At 38.1% G+C, this 24,632-nt stretch overlaps 1 protein-coding gene and 1 long non-coding RNA gene across 3 annotated transcripts in view; one reads left to right on the top strand and one right to left on the bottom strand.

Moving 5' to 3' along the window:
- Positions 1-2,761: 2,761 nt before the first annotated feature.
- Positions 2,762-24,632, top strand: part of NAB1 (NGFI-A binding protein 1) — a 44,204-nt gene continuing 22,333 nt past the window's right edge. Inside the window, exons 1-2 of one of the 2 annotated variants that reach the window (XM_082397379.1) lie at positions 2,762-2,937; positions 12,763-13,600. In XM_082397379.1, coding sequence (XP_082253505.1) covers positions 12,782-13,600 — 819 coding nt within the window. In that variant the 5' untranslated portion in view covers positions 2,762-2,937; positions 12,763-12,781. The remainder of the gene's footprint in view (positions 2,938-12,762; positions 13,601-24,632) is intronic. The other variant, XM_082397378.1, reaches the window with a different exon arrangement.
- Positions 7,084-24,632, bottom strand: part of LOC309631254 — a 276,030-nt gene continuing 258,481 nt past the window's right edge. The window contains exons 4-5 of the long non-coding RNA XR_014246146.1: positions 8,653-8,758; positions 7,084-7,289 (exon numbers count right to left, since the gene is read on the bottom strand). This is a non-coding gene — a long non-coding RNA (uncharacterized lncRNA). The remainder of the gene's footprint in view (positions 7,290-8,652; positions 8,759-24,632) is intronic.

Raw genomic sequence — 24,632 nt, 5'->3', positions numbered from 1 at the left:
AACCCCTTATTTTTGCAAATGCACTAATCACCGAAGTATTTTTAATAATTTTTTTTAAGATCCTATTTAACATACATTTACTGAATTCAAGGGAAGTGTAAAACATACTTACAGGATAGAATGGAATATAGAATAATCAGAAACCATAGTTGTTACCTTACAGGATGGAATGCTGTTCCTTAACAAACCACCAGGGCCTGGGAATGGCAGAAGACTGTGTGTGTGTTGCAGAGGAGGTGGTGTTCCGGGGAGCACTGGCGATGAAAGTAAGTGGTAAGGAGGTAAATAAGAATCAATGTTTCTTTATCTGAGCTGTCTCAGATACGAGTGAATGCCTCCATTCTCTTTTTGAGCAGCCATATTAACTACACTGTTGTCATACAGACATACAGAATTAGATGCTAAAAGCTTAAAATTTTATCTTTCCTTCATTTGCCTTCCTCCCATTTTCCCCAGCACCATGGGTGTTTAAGGCAATGCAAAGTGGGCCAAAAATGCCATTCTTAATGTTGGAAAAATATACTACCTAAATGTGCTCAGAAAACAAACAAGGAGAGATTTCAGTGCTTAACTGTAGAAATAACCAGTTACAAGTCAGAAAAAAAACCATCTGCCCTGACACATTTCCTTTTCAGCATTATGTTCAGTGCTGGTCAGACAGATACAAGTTTGGGAAGAGGATTTAATGTCATTTCTTCCAACTCTGGAAACAATTTTACTGGGAGGCTCAACAGTCCAGGTAAGACTACTCATTTCATGACTTACGAATCACTGATTGTACATCTTTATGGAAGAAAATTATCTTTCTCTAGCAGTTCAGAACAATGTTTGCAGAACATCAAGATTCCAGAGAGGAACCGGAAGAAAATAATTTTGCAGATTTCATTTGTTCATTTGAAAATCTGTTAACCTATATCTTTCCAAAAAGCTGTCTTTATTTTATTACAACTGAAGTTAACTTTCTCTTCAGCAGAACAGGGTCCACAGCTGCAAAACCGAGACAATTAGGCTAAGATACACTTCCAGTAGTGATTCTTCCGTTGAAGAAAAATTCCAGGAAGTAAGCATGCTTATTCATATGAAAATCAACACAACTATTCCAGACAGAACCTTTCACTAATACTGGAGAAAGAGGTTTAATTATATATATTCCACTGTGGCATTACTCATTCCTATAACATGTTTTTGCAAAAAGTAAAAGATTCAGTACTTTAATAAGGTTTTTTTCTTTCAATGTTATCATCCCCATCCATTGCTGCAACATAAAGATGTGGTATGAAGAATTTCCCATCTCAAAGAGTGCCTTGTATCCCCATCAGCAAAGTAGGCACACTCTGGGAGGCCAGCCAGGATGTGGGACTGGCCTCCTATAAAGCTGAGTTTGTATATGTACGTTTAAACGGAATTTTACCTGTATTTGCAGTAGTTTTAGATTTACTAGATCCTCTCTACCCTTCAAGAACACAGTGCTAAAATTCGAGGAATTCTTCCCTTTTCCCGTTTTTGCAAAGAAAGGAAAAATAGACCCTAAAACAAATTTCCAAATTTTTTGGCAATAGTTTAAGTACATTTTGGAGGTGTTTTAATGCTTTCTTTGGTTAGAAAAAGTTAATGAAAACCAAACTCAAAAATTCTATAGCGTGCCTTGGGAACTCTATTCGAACACACGCCAGGACTGTTCTAGCGCTGTCGGATTTTTACACCGTGGAAATAGAAAATATTAACCAGTAAAATAACAAGCAGGTTTACAGGAGGGTTGAGAAGGTTGGAATTAAGTTACCCAGCAAACAAGACAGTTGTCAACGCCGCACTTCGGGTTTGTGGGTTCCCACTCCTCCCCTCCTCCCTACGCAGGGCGGTGGTGGGGATGGGACAAGATGGGCGGGGCTGAGATGCTCTGGAACTGCCAGTTTTCCTCCCAGCGCCGCGCACCTGCCACCCCCACTCCCTGCGGTCGCAGCCCACTTCCCGCAGGATGCCTGGGCCGGCCGGGAGGGGCGCACCTGGCCCACCAGCTTCGAGCCGGCGCGGGCAGGAGCAGAGGCGAGACGGGCGCCCAGATTAGTGGGCTGAGCGTGCTATTTTTTTTTTAAAGTCAGTCTCCCGGGGGATGTTGGATTTGGCGGGGCGTGCTCTTTGAAACACTATATTGGGAACCTCACACATTTAAAACAAATTTTTTTTTTTTTAATTGCAAACCTTCCCAGTTCCTTCGGCAGCTGGAGAGCAGGCCCGAGGCGGCGTCCCCTCCCTCCCGCCACCCCCGTTTTCCTCCTTCCCGCCCCCTCACCCCGCCGGGAGCAGGATTCGCAGGAGCCGCCCCCTCCTGGGCGCCCACTTGGTTCCTCCCAGCTGCCGAGTGAATGGGCCGCCCTCCGGATTCCGCGGAGGGGGCGGCGGGAAGAGGCCGAGGCCGAGCCCGGGCCCCGGCGGCCGCCGCCCCCACCCCCGCCCGGCCGCTGCCCACGCCGGGATCTGCGTCACTCGGCCGCGCGTGGGCGGGAGCTAGAGCGGCGAATGTAGCAAGAGCGGAATCTCCCAATGTGACAGCGGGCGGGTGGGGGTAGAGGCGGCGGAGGCGGGCGGGGGAGGGGGAGGGGCAGCGCGCGCGGGGAGGGAAAGGGAGGCGGGCAGCAGGGGGGAGGACGCGGCGGGGGAGGTGCCGCCGCCGTCCGCGCCGGGAGGAGCCGCTGCCACCGCCACCGCGGCCGAGCGAGCGCCGTCGGGGCTGGCGGGCGGGAAGGAGCGGCGGGCCCGAGCTGGGGGGGGGGGGGAGCAGGGAGAGAGTGCCCACCACCTTTCCTTCCCCCCTCGATGGGAGCGGGGGCGTCCCGGCCGCAGCAGCCGACTGAGGAGAGAGAACCGGGGGCCGTCACTTCGGAGTTGCTGAGGCGTCCTGGGGGAGAGCGCGCCAAGACCGCTGCAGCCGCTGGCCGAGTACGTACCATCTCGCTGTCCGCCAACTGCGGGATGCGTTCAAGCTCGTGCGACCGCGGGCGAACTTGGAGCGGCGGAGTCTCCGGGCCGCGCCGGCACTTGGGTGGGGGGCGGGCGTCCAGGGCAGCTGGCCCCGCGCGGCCGCCGCCGGAAGGAGAGGGCGGCATCGGGCTCGTGTGGGCGATTCCCGGAGAAATTCGGTGCGCAGGGGCAGCGAGAAGAGGGCGAGCAAGGCAGCGGGGCCGACCTGTGCATTCTCCTCCCAGAAAGCCGGGGGCGCAGCGTCCATTCTCCTGACCCGGCTGGGGCCGTCGCGCGGGGCGCGGAGCGCGGAGCGGTGGTGGGTTGCGTGGTGTGTTGTACGCGGTGGGTGCGCGCGCCGGCCCCAGAGTTTTGCAGCCACCTTCCGCAGGGGCAGAATCTTTTTGTTGGTTTGTTTACTTTGTAAGAGTGTTGCACTTAGAGCCTTAATTTTCGTCCTGGGTATCCTCTCCTTTGGAATGTAGTTTTCTTTTTGAAAGCGGAAGGAGAGTTTTGTTTGGAAGTGGCTTACAGAAACTTGGCACTGAGGTGCGATGGAAGCGAGAGACTCGTGCTCGTTAAGGCCGAGTGTGGAATTTGCAAACACATGTGGGACATACAAGCTTTGGATGCGGTAGTCTGTGACCTTATTCATGGAGAAACGTTGCAAGTGCAATCAAATGCTTATGGGCTGCATTGTCAGGGTTCACAAGGCTCAAGATATGAAACGACACTTCGAGTGAGCCTAATTGTTGTAAGATCTTGGGGGAAAGGATAATTGAATTGGAATATATTTGCATTTATAGGTTCCGCAGACCAAGTTTTGCAGCAGGTGATCAGGAGGAATCCTTGACTTGCATATACTTAATTCCTCACTACGTGAGATCCGGGAGGCATGGAGAATTTGGGGGTAGATGTCAATTTAAAATTTCCTTCCGAAAGAGTTGATTTGGAGTAACCTGTCACTACCAATTGGTTTGCCAGTGACGTGTCTGCAAACTTAAGGAGTGCAAAGATCAGAGCTGAGAGGGAGATACTCAGATCTTGTTTAAAAATATTTTGGCAGTTTTAATAGATAATATTAGATTGCATAGGAACTGAATTTTAAAAAGATTAGTCACGTAGGAAATGCTAGGCTGTTTTGTTAGAGAAGTGCGCACGCAATGAAATACCTTCTTAGATTTTCACTTTTTTGAAAAATTTCCCCTCTAAAACATACCGGATTATGACACGTCCTGATTTATGTGTGGGTTTTAAGAAGGCATATTGGGAGAAAGGATGCAGAGGATTTACTTTCTCTATTTTGGGTGGGGACTGATATTTTCCAGAAGACCTAAAGAGCTGCTTCTAGTCTAATCTAAGTGCCAGTAAAAGTGGCTTAGATTCAGGGGATATCCTTTTTTTCCTCCATTTTCCAGCATTTGAAACATTTAATATTTTCATTAAGTTGTAAAAAATATGTTGTCTTTATAGGTATTACCTTGCATGTAAGTGTTCTCTTGAGAGTTTATAGATGTCTGGCAAGGTCAGACTTCTTTATTCCTGTTTGAGTATTAGTTATTGAAAGTCTTGAAAGAAAATGTTAAGGAACCGTTGGAAGCTTTCTTGTTTTAATTTTACTATTTTTAACATCTTGCACAAAAGTTAATATGCCATCCTGGTGTTGGAAAAATTTCGTTTTCCTTGGCTCTGGTGATTTCCTATTATATGTGAATAAATCAATAATAATAATAAAAACATTGAGGTAGTGTAGATTTTTATTTCATTCTTCCTGCTAATTGTGGATGTAATGAACATGACAGAAATCCTTAGGAATACTATAGCTGATACAAGGAAATTTAGTGAGCTTATATAGCTAATAAATAATTTGATATATCTGGTGAATACATCTTGTTTCAGAATTATTAATAAAATTGAATAATCTCCGCTAAATTAATTTAAAAATTTTCTTTTTTGATGACTAGTAAATAATATCCATTGCCCTGTAGAAAAGTTAATATATTTTCATTCTCCTTGTTGCTATTTGGAGAATCAGTTAAAGTATTAGATATTTTCTTTTAATCACATATTAAGAGCATATTGGTTTATTATTAAAGATTTTGGGTGTTTGTACCGTGGCTGCTTTGAAAGAAGAAATTATAATGTATGACACAGTGGGGGAGACCTTTGAAGAATTTATTGCATGAACTTTAAAAATTTAAAGTAAAAGATGGTTGCATGGAAACAGAAGTATGTCAGGTTTTTGTGTCTGTTGATCTAGACTCTGTCCTAAGACTTGGGGTTCATCTATTCCATTATGTTAAGTCAAGTTGTTTTTGTTGGTGCTGTTCATGTGCATTATTGGAAATAAAAGCTTTGTACAATTTACCTTTAAGTGTGAAGCTGTATTCTGGATACCACAGAAGCATGATATATTTTATGTTACTTTCATGGAAATGACCATTTTTTAATATGTTTTGAACAGGTTAAGATCTTGCTCGTATAATCATCTTGTGTATGCATATTTCATGTGGAGTTTATTAAAAATAATAAGGAATAAATAATGCCCACTTAAGCATAATACAAGGTTCCTAGCCCCTTTGCTTTGGATTTAGTTTTATTTTAACTGCTTTGTTCATTCTTTTTAGTAGAATGAAGAACAGTACAGTTATTATATTAAATGCAAATTTCCTTTTTGATCTGACATTTTCAAAAACTAGTGCAGTAGTAGAATATACTCCCTTAAACTTAACAATGGAACAAGTGGGAAATTAGAGAAGTTGACTTTGGGGGGAAAAGTAGCAATCCTCGTCTTGTCAGAATTCTCACAGCTAAAACATACCATTAAGCTTTCAAATAGTTTTGTCATTTCTCAATACATTGTATTTAGAGAGTTGCACCTTAACTTGTACAGTATGTTAATTTAATAATTTTTAAAGATAAATTTCTGGGAAAAAAATGATAAAATTTATATGTCCTGTGTGCATACTACATGCTCAAATGGCACTTAATGTTTGTTGAATAACTTGACTGTTAGTTGATTGAAGAATTTCCAGCCATATTATATGAAATACTAGTGTTTACCTGTTGGTATCACAGTTAAGTTAATGCATAGTTATTGTTTAATTGCAAAATAAATCTGATTTTTTTCTAATTTTGATAAATTTAGGGTTATACATTGAAACTTTAATTAAAATTTTGAGGTTTATAAGAAATTTTTTCCAGCTTCATTCAGAATTCAGAAAAAATCAGTAGGAGAGAACATTTTAAGTTTCCTAAATTACTGTTAATTCATTAGAAGCTGTATGTTTAATTCATAGCTATTACAGTAATAAGATCCAAAAATATCTTGACTTAAGATATATCCCCACATGCTTATTAATAAATATGCCTAGTTAAATTGTTTGGTACTTGAAACACATACACAGGAGTGAGGACCTGGGTCGACCTGATATCTTAAATAACTCATGATGTAACTAAACTACATTTAATTATTTTAGTTGAGTTCTGGGACTGGGACAAAAATGAGAAGAATTCACTTCCTAGGCTTAAGGCTTATCCTTCCCTAAGCCAAATTCTGGCTTGTCATAAACCTCTCCAGTCTCAACCTGTAGTGTACCCATTGTACCCTTTCCCCAGGCTCCTATACCTTCAGGCTACATTCTCCCAACCTTGGCAATACTTCCGAGGCTTTAAACGCGGTCACTCGCCTCAGATTTCCTATCTCCTTCCTTGCCATTTCCCATCTCTAGCTTTCATTCCCTTAGCGTGTACTGGATCTCATCTAGGTGTTAGAGGAAAACAATCTGGTGGAACTAATTCACCTTAATCTGTAAGTGACTCATGAGCTAACACTTCCCAATTTTTTTCACATTTTTTTAGAAGTCTGTAAGAGGTTGCTGTTAACTTAGATAATTTTAAAGTAAAAATTTCAGGCTGTGTTGGGAGGCAGGAATTTATAGTCCTCTGCATAAATAAGTCAGATTTTACTAGGATTTTGCCCTTGGTTTCTCCCCACTCCTGGCAGAGTCTCTCTTCTTTGGAATGGCATGGATTTCGTAAAAGTGTGTGTATACATATATATTTCCTGTATCACGAAGAGGAGGATTCAAGTGTAGTGTTCATGCATCCATTTGAGTCTAATGATCATGTATAGGATTGAGGTTTATTAGGGGATAACATTTTAATTCGTCGAAACCAAGAGGAAAGAGACCTGGGATCTCTCATGCCTGAAATTGACTTAAAAGGCTGCTGTTGGGGCTGGGCTAACATGATGTCTGTTGTCGCCACAACCATGTGTGTTCCTGTAAATGGAGAGCATCCGGCCATCTTATGGGAATCCACCACACAGGCTATAAAAAAGGGGAAGTATCGAGGATGAGAGAATGAAAAAGATTGTAGGTAAAGTAGCAGGATGTGCTTTTGTTAGATTGGACCCTAATTTACACAGAGGTTATTCCTTTTGGAATATAAAAGGAGGTTGCTGATCAGATTCTGACTCAAACATTGGGTTTCATTCAACAGAAGCCTTTATAGAGATATTGTTCTACCTTGAACGCTTTGCTGGGAGTAGAGGGGGATAAAAGATGAATGAGACCTAGACCCTACCATCAAGGAGCTTGTAGTCTAAGGTAACCTGTTCTACAGGACCATGTAAGTCTGCTTCTCTGTTCCATGGCTCCTTATGTATTGAAGATAACATTTGGCATAGCATTTATCAGAGTGGTTAAGTGTGTGCTTACTCGTCTGTATCCTGATTCTTAACAGTTTCTCTGTGAAGAACCATTTGAGGAAAGTCCAGTGTTTGGCACGAGCATAGGGGCAGGTTAAGGACCACAGAGGAGGCTGGACAGGTCTGGGATGCCTATGTGAGTAGTTTGGATTTTTTCCTCCATGAAGTGGGGAGATTTGCATAGGTGAGTAAAGAGCCACACCTGTACTTTAGGAAGATAAAGTTGGCATTGCAGTATGGGATGTATTGAAGGTGAGGTAGCTGTTTTCAAAGTTGGGGCAAGAAGCAAGGGGAAAATTAGAATTAGGTGCTTTTGAGGCAGAGAAAGAAAAAGGGTGGTGATGTGGCCTAAGGACATGTAGATTGGAGGAAGGAAGAGGAAAACAAAAACATGAACAGATAAAGAAGATATGGTATATACATGCAATGGAATATTACTCAGCCATAAAAAAGAATGAAATTCTGCTATTTGCAACAACATGGATGGAATTGGAGGATATTTTGCTAAGTGAAATAAGTCAGAGAAAAATACTGTATAATATCACTTATATGTGGAATCTAAAAAATAAAACTAGTGAATATGACAAAAAAGAAACAGACTCACAGATATAAAACAAACAAGTGATTACCAGTGGGGAGGGGGAAGGGGATTAAGAGGTACAAACTACTATGTACAAAATAAATAAGCTACAAGGATATATTGTACAGCACAGGAAATATAGCCAATATTTTATAACTATAAATGGAATATGACCTTTAAAAATTGTGAATCATTATGTTGTACACCTGAAACTTATATAATATTGTACATCAACTATACCTCAATAAAAATTAGGAAAAAAAAAAAGGAATCTCTACTTTTATTAATCCAGGAAACTGGAAGAGTAGTGGTGCAACTAAAAGAAATGAGCGTTGGGAAGAGTAGATTTGGGAATCTGGAAGAAGGGAGGAAAATGAGATAACATACTTGCTTTGGGACTTACCAAATTTGAGATGTTTGACAATCTCCACATGGTAGTTGAAATGCTGAATTATCAGAAAAACAGTTTGGGTTCTCAAACTCTTCAGGTATGAAGATCACTTTTTAAACTAAAAAAAAAAAAAAAAAAGCAAGTACTCATTAATTCTGTTTAGTGTTTGTTGATATAATGGCAACAACTGTGAATTCAGTTACACTTTTAAATGAGTTTGTATTAAATCACAAAGTATTTATTTACTTTTATTTGCAAAGTAGATGTATATGTGTGAGCCAGTGCTTGGTGTATGTTTGGATTTGAGAACACTTTGCAGGAACTCCACAAACCACTGGTCCAAGCTACAGATAGCAGTTTGGAGGTCAGTCTGCTATAGGTGATATTGAAGCCTGGGAGTGGACAAGATCATCATGGGAGAATATGGAAAGACAGTAGAAATGGGGTCTAATATAAAACTTTGGAGAATTCCTGCACTTAGAATTAGAGTAAGGGAAGGCAACATAATATAGCAAAAAGTCAGGTGAAGAGCGTTTCAAGGAGTGATGTCAAGCTGCAGAGAGGTTAAAGAGAAAAGCTGGTGATCACTCAGGAGTTACTCTGAGAGTTTTGATCGAGGAGTCAGGACAGAAGGCAGGCTGAAGCTTCTTGGAACAGATTGGGACAGGTTTGAAGGAATGGTTCTTCTTTTCCCTTGTGACCATTAAAGACTCTGCCTTACTCTAAATCCCCACGTCCCAGCTTGGAGAAAGTCAGAGAAGTTTTGTTTCCCATATTCATATTAAGTGCTGTGTTGTGGTTCGAGGACAAAGCTGGAGTTGACCAGTCAAGTTTTCTGAGCCAAACCAGCTCCTTATTTCACTTAGCATAGTTTAAATCTGGCAGATGACTGACCCTACCCCATAAGGAGCCAAAGTGAGTTTGTTTTTAAAAGGTTCAGGAACAAATCATTACCATTTAAAATAGATCATTGAATAACAAACAACAACAAATGGCCTTAAATGAGTCCATTGTTTAATTCCTCTTCCTCTGGAACTGACCAGGCTGAGGAATATTTAAGCTGGTGCAAGTGGAGGTTTGCTGTATATAGGCCCTTGGTTTAGCTTTTGAATGCAGTTAAAAAATGGGTAACTGGTTTCTCTTAATTGTGGGATTTATAAAAAGGTCACACTCAGCATGGTTGTTCCAGCATCTCTTGAACAGGCCAGGTAACTGGAGTTTGCAGCTGAGTAGATTTACTCTACTCGCAGCTTCCTATATTATATAGCGTTGTGTTAGTATCCTTTTATGTTTACTTCAGATTGGAGAGATGCAGTTTTCTTTTGATTTATTTGACTTGCATGTCGAAGCACGAATAGATACAGAGTTTGTAAAAACAGAAAATCTCATAAAAATTTTCTTTTAAATCACATCAAGTTAATGTATGAAGTGGTGGTTGTTTAAATTATCCCAACAGGCTTTGTAGGAAACTGAAACATTCTCTTAAAGCAAAAAGCTTAGGGAGAAAACTCCTTTCCCAGCAGTAAGTGTGGGCCTTTAGAAAGCCTCCTGGGAGTCTAAATAGTTCACTTATTTATCTTTCATCTGGTGTCTTGACTTTGGAAATGTACACTGGGTCCTATCAGTCCTTATGGGGATATTATAATCATAACTACTTTCTTACCGGAACATAAGGGCTTTCTCTTAGGAACTAGGGGGTTTCCTTTCTTTCTGGGTAAAGATGAGAAAGGATAAAAGTTGAAAATTAATATTTTCTAAAATCATTGCCTTATCTCAGAAGAATAAAACCTAAGTTTGGGTTTTTAGTTCTCCTTAAGTTTCTCTTTTACATTTGTCCATCATATATTCTTTGTTCTCTTATTGCTCATAAAAAGATTCAAGAACTCTGTTCTAGATTTTCTCATGTAATTTTTACTTTATTCCATAATTTGGGGGAGTATATATGGTGAGATCATGGATGACACCATAAATCTTGCAAGGTTACAGCCCTCTTATAAAAATGATTTTGTGGGTGTATGTGCATACATATATATTTATATGTGTGTATAGATATTTTTTTGTGTGTATACTCTTGAGTTGAAAGCCTGTGGAGCTATTGCATTAGGTGTATGAAGGGAAAGTAGGTTTCCTTTCCTCTACCTCAGACACTTTCTAGAAACCCTTCCATTTGGTATGACTTTAACTTGTGTCTGTAACTCCCAAGAGCTTGTTTTTGTGGGTTAGTGTCCAGCTGGATGATAGATTCTCTCCCAAAAAGTCTCCCCTGGAGTGGGAGGACAAAGTAGATCCTCCTGTGGGTGATTCAGAAGATGCAGGAATGTTTTTTCCAGAGAACTGAGGTGGCATGAACATGACAGTGGTCTCAAAACCTGTAGGAGTTCGTGGTGCCCAGAGAGTGTACTAAATAGGGATCTTCTAGTGTAGTTTGCCAAATTTGCCAAATCATGAGAGTCTCCTGAGATGCAACCCAAGGACCTAGGAAATTATATTTTTTCAGAAGCACCCCACATGATTTCCTGGCTCTCAGCAGACGTTTAGTGGGCTCAGATTCAATCTTTTTTTATGTATCTTGGGAAGTCATCAGGTCACCTGGCAATGCCCTTATAAAATAAAGAACCATAAAATTTGAGGAGGTCAGTAATTGATTAGAGCAGATTGTGGATGACACAGAGGTTCCAGGAGATGGGGGCTTCCCAGGAGTCAGTCCTTAGGGTGGTAGGGAAATGCATTCTCCTTGGATGGGATGACTGAAACTGGAATTTTGGGTAGAATTCTGGTTGATGGCATAAAGCAGAAGTCCCAAATTTGGTGATCTGGCCTTCAGGGGGTGTTCCTGATATTCCTCTGCTTGTCTTATCTCCCAGTTAACAATTGCTCCTTACTTTCCGAGTTGAGAGTGGAGCTTTCACTTTCCTTTGGTGTATGTATTCTTTTGGCCTACTATAATTTTTGCCCTTAGAGGGCTATAGGGTCCTTTTAATCCTAAGGGTCCATTGATTACAAGTTTGTTTCTCTTAAATGGAAGTACTTGGCCAACTCCTCTTTGTCGGTGGAAGGTCTCCAGGCAACTGTGAATAACTTTTAAAGGCTGCTAAGAGGTCAAGAAGTGCTTTGCTGGGTCTTGTTCTGTCTCTTTAAAGGCAGACTTCTCTGCCTCGCTTGAGCTCTAAAAGTATTAGTTCCTTGTCTCTGTCTTAGGCTCTCTGCTGCTTCTTTGGAGGGATCTCCCACCCTCCTTGGCTTCATCCTCTGTCTCTAACCCTGAGACACACTTAGGCTCCAGTCTGTTATTTTGCACACAGGACAGTTCTACTTAAGCATTCTACCTTGTGCCATGTTCAAGTGCCATGTGTTTGAAAGGGAATTCCATCATCCCTAATTTTCTGTATCCCCAATGCCTGTTGCAGTTCTAGACATTTCCTCTCCTTTCATCACTTATACCTAAGTGATCACCAAGTCTTGTCTGAATTTTTCCTGCCTCTTTTTTTCTCAGTTCCTAAATATACCACCTTCTATCTTATCAACTGCAGTTCATACTGAATTCTCTCATCCTCTGCCTGCCAGACTAATCTTGCTACTTTTTTTTTTATAAAATGGGAATTAACTATACCTATCTCACAGGGCTGTTGTGAGGATTAGACATAAAGTGTTTGTCATACAGTGTGACACAAAATGAGTATTCAGCGCATGGTAGCATAGTATACTTCTTACCCCCTTCTGAATTTGATTATCCTTCACTTTGCCTCTGTGTCCACACCATGGAAGCAGCAAAGTGAATAGTCAAAAATATGGGATATAGAGCCCTGTGAGCCTTGGTTTGAGTCCCTAGACTTCTGCTTAGCTAGTTGTGAGATCTCAGGCAAATTACTTATCTTCTTTGAGCCTTTATATATTTTTCTTTAAAATGGAAACTATTACTGAATATTGACCATTAAGGTTGATAGGAGAGTAAAATAAGATAACTTATGCATAGAGAGAATGCTTCCTTAACAGTCAGTTGCTATGCAAATGCTCCTTGGTTTTTATTCTTCCCATACTGAACTCTTAAATCCTATAGTGTCTAACAAATAGGCTTAAGAAGTTTGGAGCAAGTGTGATGAGTATTTCCTCTTCTTTTTGCAGGTTAAGCCCATCCACAGTAATGGCCGCGGCCCTACCCAGGACCCTGGGGGAGTTGCAGCTGTACAGAATATTACAAAAAGCCAATCTGCTTTCTTATTTTGATGCCTTTATCCAACAAGGTGGTGATGATGTCCAGCAACTCTGTGAAGCTGGAGAAGAGGAATTCTTGGAAATCATGGCACTCGTGGGCATGGCTAGCAAGCCCCTTCATGTTAGGAGGCTACAGAAGGCTTTGAGAGACTGGGTTACAAACCCTGGCCTTTTCAATCAGCCGCTGACGTCCCTGCCTGTCAGTAGCATACCCATCTATAAATTACCAGAGGGATCACCAACCTGGCTGGGAATATCCTGCAGCAGTTATGAAAGGAACAGCAGTGCCCGGGAACCTCATTTAAAAATCCCCAAGTGTGCTGCCACCACCTGTGTGCAGAGCTTGGGACAGGGGAAATCAGACGTGGTGGGGAGCTTAGCGCTGCAGAGTATCGGTGAGTCCCGACTCTGGCAAGGCCACCATGCCACCGAGAGTGAGCACAGCCTCTCCCCAGCTGACCTTGGCTCTCCAGCTTCCCCAAAAGAAAGTAGCGAGGCGCTGGATGCTGCTGCCGCGCTCTCTGTAGCCGAGTGTGTGGAACGAATGGCCCCCACGCTGCCGAAAAGTGACTTGAACGAAGTGAAAGAGCTGCTAAAAACCAACAAGAAGTTGGCCAAAATGATTGGTCACATCTTTGAGATGAGTGATGATGATCCACACAAAGAGGAGGAAATTCGAAAATATAGTGCAATATATGGCAGATTTGACTCCAAGAGAAAGGATGGGAAACATCTCACGCTTCATGAGGTAAAGAGCCCACATTGTTCTTTGTGCATATGTGGTGTGTCGTGTCTCTTAGAGATTAATTTGGTAATAGTTTGCAGCTAAGGAGATACATTACCTGAAAGCAGTATTAAAGACATTTAGGTTTAGCAAAATGTAACTCTTTAGTGAAAATAGACCATATTTATTGTGTGTGTTAGGGTATTTTTGTGTTGAATTCAAACATGTTGAGCTTTGGAACTACAGTGTAGGGTGACTTTTAGAAAAATATCAGAATTTAAGCAGTGAAAGCATAAAGTCTTTGCATGTACAAGGCAGTTTGTCTTTTAATTAAGAAAGAAAATGAGATTTTAAGTAGAACAAAAATCATTTTTGTAGACTTTTTTTAGAAAAAACAAATTGTAAACAATAACCACAACTTAAAGTGATTTTCAGCTAGCATAGAAAACAAAATTATTTTAGATGAATGTTAGAAGAATTATTATAGCTTTGAATATTGTTTTGGTTTGACATTTGGCATTAAAAATTCTCATTTTATTTTTGTAGCACTCTATCCAGAAATACTTTGCTTAAGCAGAAGAATGCATATACGTATGTCTTTCTCATTTACTCCCTTTTTCTTGTCTATCTGGCCAACACATCATATTTAAGACTCAAGCATCTTTAAGACCTTAAGACTCAAGCATAAGCTTAAGTCTTTTTTGATATGTTTTCCCCCAAGTGACCTTTCCTTTCCATTTTTATCCCTGTATAATATACACTTCTGTCACAGTAACTTCAACATTTTATTGTACTTATATATATACTGGTCTATCCCTCACAGTATACTTCGGGATTCTTCAAGGCAGAGATAATGTCTCATTCATTTTTATATCCTCAGAATCTAATGTACCCAATAAATGCTTGCAAAATAAATGCATTTCAAAAGTTAAAAAACGATTGCATAGCTAAAATTTATAGCCATTTATCCGTTTGAAGAAAGAGAAACTCTCCTTGAAAAAAATGTTCAGTTGAATGCAGTATTTCACGTTAGAAACATTAGATCTTTCCCCCCCAGACTTATACTTTAACACAAAAAATATTATATATTTATTGAAAAAGTATTCAATCATTACAAAAGGATGTGAAGTAATTGAATCTGTAAACAGATTCTTTTCTTTACATATACAAATGTGGGATCATATTTTGTACACTCTTCCTCCAAATTCTTTTTTTTAAACTTAACAATATGCTCAAAGTACAGTATACTATTAGATATATTTTTTAAGTGATTACATATAGAGCTACCTTATTCATTTATGGGTTATATTATATTTCACAATATGAATGTGCTGTTATTTACCTTAGCCATTCACTTTTTGATGTCACTTAAGTTGTTTCCATTTTTTAAATTTTATATATGGTAGGACGTGAACATTACACATATATATCTTTACAGACTTGTGCATGTTTTCCTATAGAATAGAGTCCCAACATGTAAAATTATGGGATCAAAGAATAAGTAGATTTAATATTTTAGTAGATACTGCTAAATTGCCTTCTAAAAAAGCTGCAGCAATTTACATTTTCACTATCGTTGTATGCAAGTGTCCATCTTTCCAGTCTCTTGCATTTATCATTTTTAATCTTTGTCAGTCTAAGAGATGAAAAAATTATCATTGCTCAAATTAACTTTCCTTAGTGAGGATGAGTATCTTTTCTTATGTTTAACAGACATCCAATTTTATATTCATATCCTTTGTTTTAATGTTGGAGTTGTTTGGTTGTTTTGTCTAACCTTTAAAATATTGGTAAGAACTTTTTATATTTTAAGGATATTAACCTTTTGTCTTATGTTGTAAACATTTTACCAGATTATCATTTGTCCTTTGACCTTTCAGACTGGTTGCCATGTGGAAGTTTAATTTTATATAGTAATATTCATTGATCTTGTCCTGTGTGATTTCATTTGTCTAATTCTCTATTCCTTCACCAGTATAGAGTTACTTTAATTACTGTAGCTAAATAATGTATTTTAATATATGGACAGGCAAGTGCCCTTTCTATAGTACTGTTCTGCAGCTTCTGTTTTTTTAGGTAATCTTACACATTTCTCCTTCCAAATGAAATTTTTAATGCATTTGTCAAATTTCCCCAAAATTTCTGTTGGTGTTTTGATTAGAAATGCCTTAAAGGTATAGATTAATTTGGAAAAAAATGATATATTTACAGTAATGAAAACTCCCGTACAGTAATATAGTATATGTGTTTACTTAGATCTTTTATATTCCTCAGTAATTTCTTAGTTCTTTATTCATAGGTTTTGCACATTTCTTGTTAGGTCGAATACTGTGTATTATATATGTATGTTAAATGTCTGTATCATAAACATATATTTATTTTGCTTATATATACAAGTATATAAGATATAAAGGTGTATAATCATAAATGAAATTTTTTCCTGCTTTTTAAAATTACTATCACTGGCCGATTTTTGTATATTAATCTTGTCTTCAGCAATTTCACCATCTGATATTTTAAAATGAATTATTTTAGATATGAATGGATACTGGTGCTTAATATCAGAGAAGTGGTTAGCAAAATTAGTCACAGGGAATTCTGTGATTTGATCTATTTTGGGCATGTCCTTTTGTAATTGTTATATATTGTTGCCATACAATAATGGACTCACAAGAACTTGTGAGTAGATCTAGAAAATACAGGTAGCATTATAATTCAGATACACTTTGACACTTTCATTACCTATGAACCAATAGAGAAATCTACTATAAGGTCGTCAGTAATAGGAAACAAAGGGCAAAACATGTTGGCAGTTTTAGGTTCATGCTATAATCCAGTTTTCATATAATTTTTAAAACAGAGCAGATGAAACACAGTCAAGGGCCTGTCTTTTTATTAAAGCAAAAGTATGTTAAAGAGATGACTTTAATAAAGCCTATCAACCTCACTTAAAAAATCCTAACCTACTTTAAAAAAATCCAAAATGAACTATTTCACACTTCGCTTTTGCTAAAGGGCTCTTTGCTTCTTTGGATAAATAGGCACAGGTGGTATTTAAGTAATGAGACCATTGTGGGTTTCCCAAAATAAGGGAACAGTCAAAATGAATGCCAGCGGCTGAGATGTGGGGTTGGGGGTTTTGGAAAGTGTGGCTTGTGAAGCTTAACTTAGACCGCTTATTATTTGTAACTCAAGTATGTGAGTCTGGTCTAATAATATAGTTTAGGATAGAAGTTTATGAATCAGGACACTTTCTTCAAACTAGTAACCATTCAAGAGTTTGGTGGAAATCACAAAATCCCGCGGGAATTAAAAGAAAGAAGGTACTGTCAAGTGTACCTTTTAGGTACATTTGTGATAACTTCACATTTTTTCATTTGACTATCTACAATGAGAGAAAGATTTTTGAGTTTTTCTAAATTCCTAAGATTAAAGAATGTTACTAATTTGTCCTCAATTGCTAAATAAGGAAATGTGTGACTTACTCTTAATTCACTTTTGGTAGTATTTCTGAGATTTTTCTTCATATAAACACTGAACACTCTCTTTCAAGACATATAAGTAGGTCACGAGCAGATGAAAATCAGGAAGTTACCTATACCTGAAAAAATTTTTTCAACTCACAAGCATATAAAATTCTTATTCTCATATGCATTTTTATACTTGTTTCCAAGTATACATTGTAAATATATTGTATAATTCTTTACATTTTACAGTAAAGAATTGTAGAATGAATCATTGTTATACACACTGTTTTTAAGCTAGAGAATCAGTGATGGTCTTAGGACATGGCTAGGTATGGCCTGGTCATAGGAGTCAGACCATGAAGATGGTGTGAGAGGCTGAGGCCTAGAACCACACTAGTTATTGGTGTGGGACAGGTGCTAAGGGACAAACCCAGAAGCAGTACTAGAAGGAAGTCCAGGCAGGCAGAGTTCCATCTGTCCAAAGGTGTGTTGGCAGAGTATATGGTAAACTAGGTAAGCAGTATGCATCAAATCTTAAAGCAATGAATGGATAAAGAGAGAGAAACTGAAAGTTGAGAATAGCAAGGCCGTGGAGAATGTAGGGGCTTGTAATATTCAGAAATAAAAGCACATAGACAAGTCGGCATTATATCAATAGAATATTTGTCAGCAGATAGCAACTTCCAGCCGAAGAGCTCTGGAACTCAAAGATAGGAAGGGGAAGAAGAGGAGAACGTGGAGTTAGTGGGTCAGTTGTAGACCTAGTGGAAATGCTACAGGAACTGGAGTGCTAAGCGGGTTACTAACATAAGGACCTAGGCCCATAGAATACATGGTGATGCCAAGTTTAGGTCAGTTACCACTGTAGTGTTGAGAAGGCAAGGCTGAGTGTTTCAGAGAAGCCCAACAGTCTTAGTTCTGAGAGAGGGGGAATGCCAAATCCGGGAACCTCTTAGACCTGAACCTATTACTAGTGAGTTATGATGCTGAATTCCGAACTCTCAGCTTGAGTGTATCAATTTCAACATCTAATACTTGAAAAGAAATGTTGGACATTTCCTTTTGATCATTTAAAAAAGTGGATTATAGGACTATTAGGGTAGTCTTTCTTCTTGAGTCACTTTTGATAAGTCATATTTTTCTGAGAATTTGTCCATTTCATCTAAGTTTTCAAACATATTGGCATAAAGTCGTTTATTGTTTTTAAGACCTAATATTGTTTGTACATTTGTCTCTTTTTCCCTGATCAGTCTTGCCAGAGGTTTGTCAACTATATTAATCTTTTCAGGGATCTGCAAACTAGAGCCGGTGAGCAAAATCTAGCCCACTTCCTGATCTTGCACATAAACTTTTATTGGAATACAGCCATGCCTATTTGTTTATGTATTATCTGTGGCTACTTTTGAGCTACGATGTAGCATTGGGTAGTTGTAACACAGACTGGCCTATAAAGCCTAAAATATTTACTATCTGACCTTTTACAGAAAAGCTTTCCAGCTTCTTTTTGAGGAAGCACTTTTGGCTTAATTGATATTTTTAGTTGTGCTGTGTTTGTGTTTACGTCTACTTTGTTACAGTTTATTTTATTGTTCTAACTTATATTTCGTCCTGAGTTCATTAATGTTCAGCTGTTCTTCTTTTCTCATGTAAGGAGTGAAGGCCATAAATTCTCACTATGTATTGAATTAGCATTATTCCCAAAGTTTTGATATGTGGTTATTTTATTATTTTTTAATTCTGATTATTTCTCTTTTTATTTATGATTTCTTTTCTGATCCATGAGTTAAGAAGTTTTTTTCATTTCCTAATATGAGGGGTTTTTTCCTTTATTCTTTTTCCCAGTGATTTCTAACTGAATTACACTGTGGTCAGAGAACATGGTTTGTATGATGCCAGCCCTTTAAAATTTGTTGAGATATGAGTTATGGCCCAGTATGTGGTCAGTGTTTTTAATGTGCTTCTGCAGTTGTTGGTAGAGTGTTCTGTATATGTCTGTTTTAACAAGCTTATTAACTCTGTTTTTCAAACCTTCGATAGACTTTTTTTTTTTTTTTTTTTTTGTCTGCTTGCTCTATCAGTAGCTAAGAGTTGTGTGTTAAAATCACCTACTCTGATTGTGGAGTTGTCTATTTCTCTATGTATTATGCAGCAACCTTATTAATCTTTAATAATGCATTTTGTTTTAAAAAACTTTTGTTTGATATTAATATAAATACATATGCTTTCTTCTTGTTAGTAATTTCTTGTTACTTCTTTTTTCCATCCTTTTACTTTTAGTCTTTCTGAATCCATGTTTTAGATACATCTCTTGTAAATACCAATAATTGGATTTTTAAAAAATTCTCTCTTACATTCCTTGTCTCTTTTAACTGCAACATTTGGTCCATTTACATTTATTATAATGACTGATGTTTTGAATTTATTTCCTTTATTTTATTTTGTATTTCTTCCCTTCCTCCTCTTTATATCTCGTATTTACCATCTGGAATTAGTGTCCTTTAGCCTGACGTGCATTATGTAGAATTTTCTTAATGAAGGCCTACTGATAGCAAACTCTGTCCTTCCTCACCCCATTGGAAAATATCTTTATTTTGCCCTCATTCTTTTTTTTTTTTTTTTTAGAATTTAAGGTAAGTTTTTTTTTTTTTAATTATTAGCACCTTTAATTATTTATTTATTATTATTATTTTTTTTGGCTGTATTGGGTCTTTGTTTCTGTGCGAGGGCTTCCTCCAGTTGCGGCAAGCGGGGGCCACTCTTCATCGCGGTGCGCGGGCCTCTCACTATCGCGGCCTCTCTTCTTGCGGAGCACAGGCTCCAGACGCGCAGGCTCAGTAGTTGTGGCTCACGGGCCCAGTTGCTCCGCAGCATGTGGGATCTTCCCAGACCAGGGCTCGAACCCGTGTCCCCTGCATTAGCAGGCAGACTCTCAACCACTGTGCCACCAGGGAAGCCCTGCCCTCATTCTTAATTGCTACTTATTCTGGGTATCAAATTCTATATTATCAGTTATTTTCTGTTAGTAATTGAAGATATCATTTCCTTGGCCTTCAGCTTTCATTGTTGTGTTTAGAAGCCAGTGGTTATCTGACTGTTGTCTGCTTTTGAAATCTTCTGTTTTACCGTGCCCCAATTTCTTCTCTCCTTCTGACTTCTCAATTTTTCTTAGTCATTTTTACTATATTACTCTTTAGTCATATTTTCAACTCCTTTTATTTCTTTAAGTGAAGTCTTTGAGGGTCTGTTTCTGCTGTTTGTTGTTTCTGCTGGTTTTTACTTTTGGTTCCTTGTTTCTTTGGATGTTTTATGATTTCTGTCTATGAACTCATATTTCTTGGAACTGTGGAAATTTTTTTTTTTTTTAAATATATATGCTAGGTATTATTTTTTTTAATTTTATTTATTTATGGCTGTGTTGGGTCTTCGTTTCTGTGCGAGGGCTTTCTCTAGTTGCGGCAAGTGGGGGCCACTCTTCATCGTGGTGCGCGAGCCTCTCACTATTGCGGCCTCTCTTGTTGCGGAGCACAGGCTCCAGAGGCGCAGACTCAGTAATTATGGCTCACGGGCCCAGTTACTCCACGGCATGTGGGATCTTCCCAGACCAGGGTTCGAACCCGTGTCCCCTGCATTGGCAGGCAGATTCTCAACCACTGCGCCACCAGGGAAGCCCCTGTGGAAATGTTTTGAGGCCTAGGAAGAAAATGGATTCTCCTAGAGGCTTTTGCTTCTACCAGGCACCTGTACTCTGCACATAACAACTCTGGGACCCTATGAAAATTAATTCTCAGGCTGTTTAATGTGAATTAGGGCTGAATATCCATTTGAAGAGCTGATTTGGGGTTATGAAATCTCAGGAGAGTATCTTCTGTTCTCTCCCATTTAGTAACAAGGTTAAAGACAGGTAATTCTCCTTGCATTCTTCTGTGGGGTATGGGTATATTTCTAATTCTGTCTTGCATCAGGCTGTAGTACTTTTGTATTTTTCGTAGACTCCTCAGCCTCACCTTTGATGGATACTCGGCTTTTCCTGTTATTCTCTTCCCACACTCACCAGCCCAAAGAGGGTGTAAAGATTGAAGTTCATCTGGTTTAGCAACTGTCCTCAACTTACTCCTTTGAGATACTGTCTTCATTCATTTTGGCCTGAATCGTTCTTACTGTCTTGCTGGCTTATTGATGCATTTAAGATATTTTTTCCTTCTATTTTAGCCAACATTTTTCCTGTGAGAAATGTGAGAGGGGCCGGTCACGGTACCTAGCCCTCCCTGTGCTAGAAATGAAAGTCTTGATTGCCTTTAGAGCCTCCCTATCACACAGCATTCATGTAGTATTTTTATGCTAACACTTACTTGAAACTTAATGGAAAGTCACAATCATTTGATTGTTAAAGATTATAACTACCAGTAGAGAAAGTTTTAAAATCTAGTTAAAAATAATAGAAAGCTAACTTTAAAAAATATTTTACATGAAGATATGAATGGAATTTTGGTATTTTTAGCCATGAAAGGAGGAAGTGGAGGAAGTAAGTAAACCAATGAGGGAGAATATCTTATTTTATACTTTTAACAAAATTAGAAACTTAGAACTTTTAAAAAGCTAGCTTGGTGCTGCAGTGAATGACTACTGGTTTTGGAGTATTTGTATCATTTTTCTATTTAAAATATATCATAATAGTTATTGATTTAATTATTAGCAACTGGGAGCATGAAATCGAGAAGATACAGAAAATACATTTTTGAGGGGAAAGCTTGATGAATCAGCTTCATGTTACAACTTGGGGTGAGCTATAGTTATTTCTCCAGCCTCAGTTTTTCTACCAGAAGGCTCTCTGAGGTCCTGGAGAGTTCAGTATAGTTTTTCGGTCTGTTGGAGCCTGAATTCAATAACAAAGATTGTGTTATGTTTTTTTTTCTTGGTTTCTGGTAGGATGATGGAAGGAATATTAGAATATTGTTTTATTTTCTGCGGTTGTGAATGAGCTGGTACCTCTGAATGTTGTCAATTAAAATATCTTACTGACAATCAGAATTTCTCCATACTAATTTAGATTTATGAGTACAAAAAAGAAACAGCTACATAAAAAAGCAACTTGAGAAGGATCTTTCAAGGTCATTGTAGCTACTGCTAAGCTGAAATTGAAGTTAATTTATTTAGGAAATTATTCTTTGAAGTATATTTTACTTTTAACTCCTGTAACACTGTGCCTGTCAAAAGCACTTAGGGAAGAAATTGATCTACTGAGGATTCTTTAGGAGGAGGGGAGAAAGCTGAAAATAAATTCCTCCTATTATGTTTTTATATTCAGTTATGGGTTTAAAATAAGAAGCCTGGGCTTATTGTAACCTTGTTGCCAGTAGCCACATTACAAGCATATTGGTGGTATTGCAGGTTTGGTTCCAAACCACCACAATAAAATGAGACACACAAATTTTTTTTGGTTTCCCAGTGCATATAAAACTTACATTTACACTATACTGTAGTGTATTGTGTGCAGCAGCATTAAAAAAATGTACATACCTTACTTAAAAAATACTTTATTGCTAAAAAATGCTAACCATCATCAGATAACACAGGGTCGCCACAGACCTTCAATTTGTAAAAAATTAGTATCTGCCAAGTGCAATAAAGCGAAGCACAATAAAATGAGGTATGCCTGTATTTGAGAATAAGCCAGTGTAACCTACAGTTGGAAATCTGGGGAGGAGGATGTTAGATACCTATATCATACCATATACTGTATACCATAACACATTCTAGATGGAGTAAATATGTGGAAAAAGTAAAACCATTAGACTAAATTATAGGAGAACATTTATATGTATTAGGGTGAGAAGGGAGCTTCTGTGCCTAGCACTCAAGACAAAACTACAGGGCTTATGACAAACTATGAAAAAATAAAAAAACAAAACCACTACATATAATGAAGAGTTAATGCTCTTAATACATAACGAATTCCTCAAGTCCCTAAGAAACAAAATAGTGCAATAGAAGAAACAGGCAGCTACCATGAGCAAGCAGATTTTAAAATAAGTCAAAAACATAAAAATTTCAGTGTTATAGCCAAAGAAATACAAATTATAACCAAACATCACTGAAAATACATCAGATTGGTAAAGCTTTTAGATAACAGCCAGTGTTGGTCAAGATTCTGGGAAATGAACTCTTCATATAATTGTTGGTAGCATTAAGATTTGAAACAATTTTTTTGGAGAGTAATTTGATGAAATATGTAAATCTCTTAAAATTTAGTATATTCTGTGACCAAGAAGTCTCTTTGTACTAATTTATTCCAAGTAAATAACTGAATATGTGTGTAAAGATGCACATTTAAGAATGCTCTTTGCAGCTTTCTTTGTAGTACATGAAAAATGAGGGTAATGTCCAGAGTGAGGTTGATTTAAATAATGTATTGCTATTTTCTACAATGTAATATTATATGTCTAGGTAGTAAAAATTACATTGTAAAGGATATTTAAATTTATCAGTCAATCAGTGTTTATTAAGCTTACTAACCATGCCAGATACTGATGTAAACAAGCTAAGTCTCTGCCTTAATATATGAAAAAGTAAAAAATGCAGCATACATAAGTGAAGGAAAGGAAGTTACACATCTACATTCACACGTATATATGTACACAGAGAAATATTGGAATAATATGCATTAAAATATTAATAGTCATTCTGGATGGAAGGACTGCATGTTGCATTCATTTTCTTTTGTTTCTCTGTATTTTCAAAAATTTTAAATAAGAAGAACTGTGAATAAAGTGGGATACCTGGGTAGGGAGAAAGGAAAACGAGAACTAACACTAACAACAACTTTGTGCCAGCTGTCTTCTCACTTACTTCTTGTTACAGTCCTTGGAGGTAGTGATATTATCCCATTTTGCCTCTGAGAAAATTGAGGCTCTGAGAAGTTTTTACATGTCCAAAATCACACAGCTGGTAAGTGATGGAGCAAGACTCATCCTAGGTCTCTCTGCCATCAAATCCCATCAGTTTGCCGTCAATCATGCCTGGAATGAGTATGTTTCTTGCTTTTTAAAAAAGTCTGATATACCTCTTGGCAGTTCCTTACATCTGTTTAAGTTGACAAAATTATGTGAAAAACATTTTGTAGTCTACTAAGCAAATTATAGATTTTCAGTTTAGAATAACCTTTGATATTTTAAATTTTAGTACAGGTGTTTGGTCAACTAGCAACTCTATATTGGCAATATTTAACACTTAGATGAAAGAGTAGAATTAGATGAATCTTAGAGATTTAGTGACTCCAAGACCTTGATTTTCCATTATAACCCTCATTTGTGATAATGCTATCTCTTACTAAGTGATTTTATAAATACTTAACTAAAATCGTTTTTTATTTCTTCCTAAGAATTTTCATGTCAGTTCACATTAAAAAAAATATCTGTCAGACCATGTATACTCACTTGTAGTTAAGGAAATATTATCAGCACATCATATAATCATATCCTTTGGTTTCTCATAAGCAAAATAAGGTGCAGAACATTTTTAAACTTTTTATTTTGCTTATTTTCTATAAACTCTCCTACTTAAACAAAAATAAATAAAGCATATAAATAAAT

The sequence above is a fragment of the Balaenoptera borealis genome (genome assembly GCF_965194805.1).
Source record: "Balaenoptera borealis genome assembly, chromosome: 6".
Taxonomy (NCBI): Eukaryota; Metazoa; Chordata; class Mammalia; order Artiodactyla; family Balaenopteridae; genus Balaenoptera; species Balaenoptera borealis.
The sequence above is the reverse complement of the archived record's forward strand: the minus strand, read 5'-3'. Positions and strand labels throughout refer to the sequence as shown.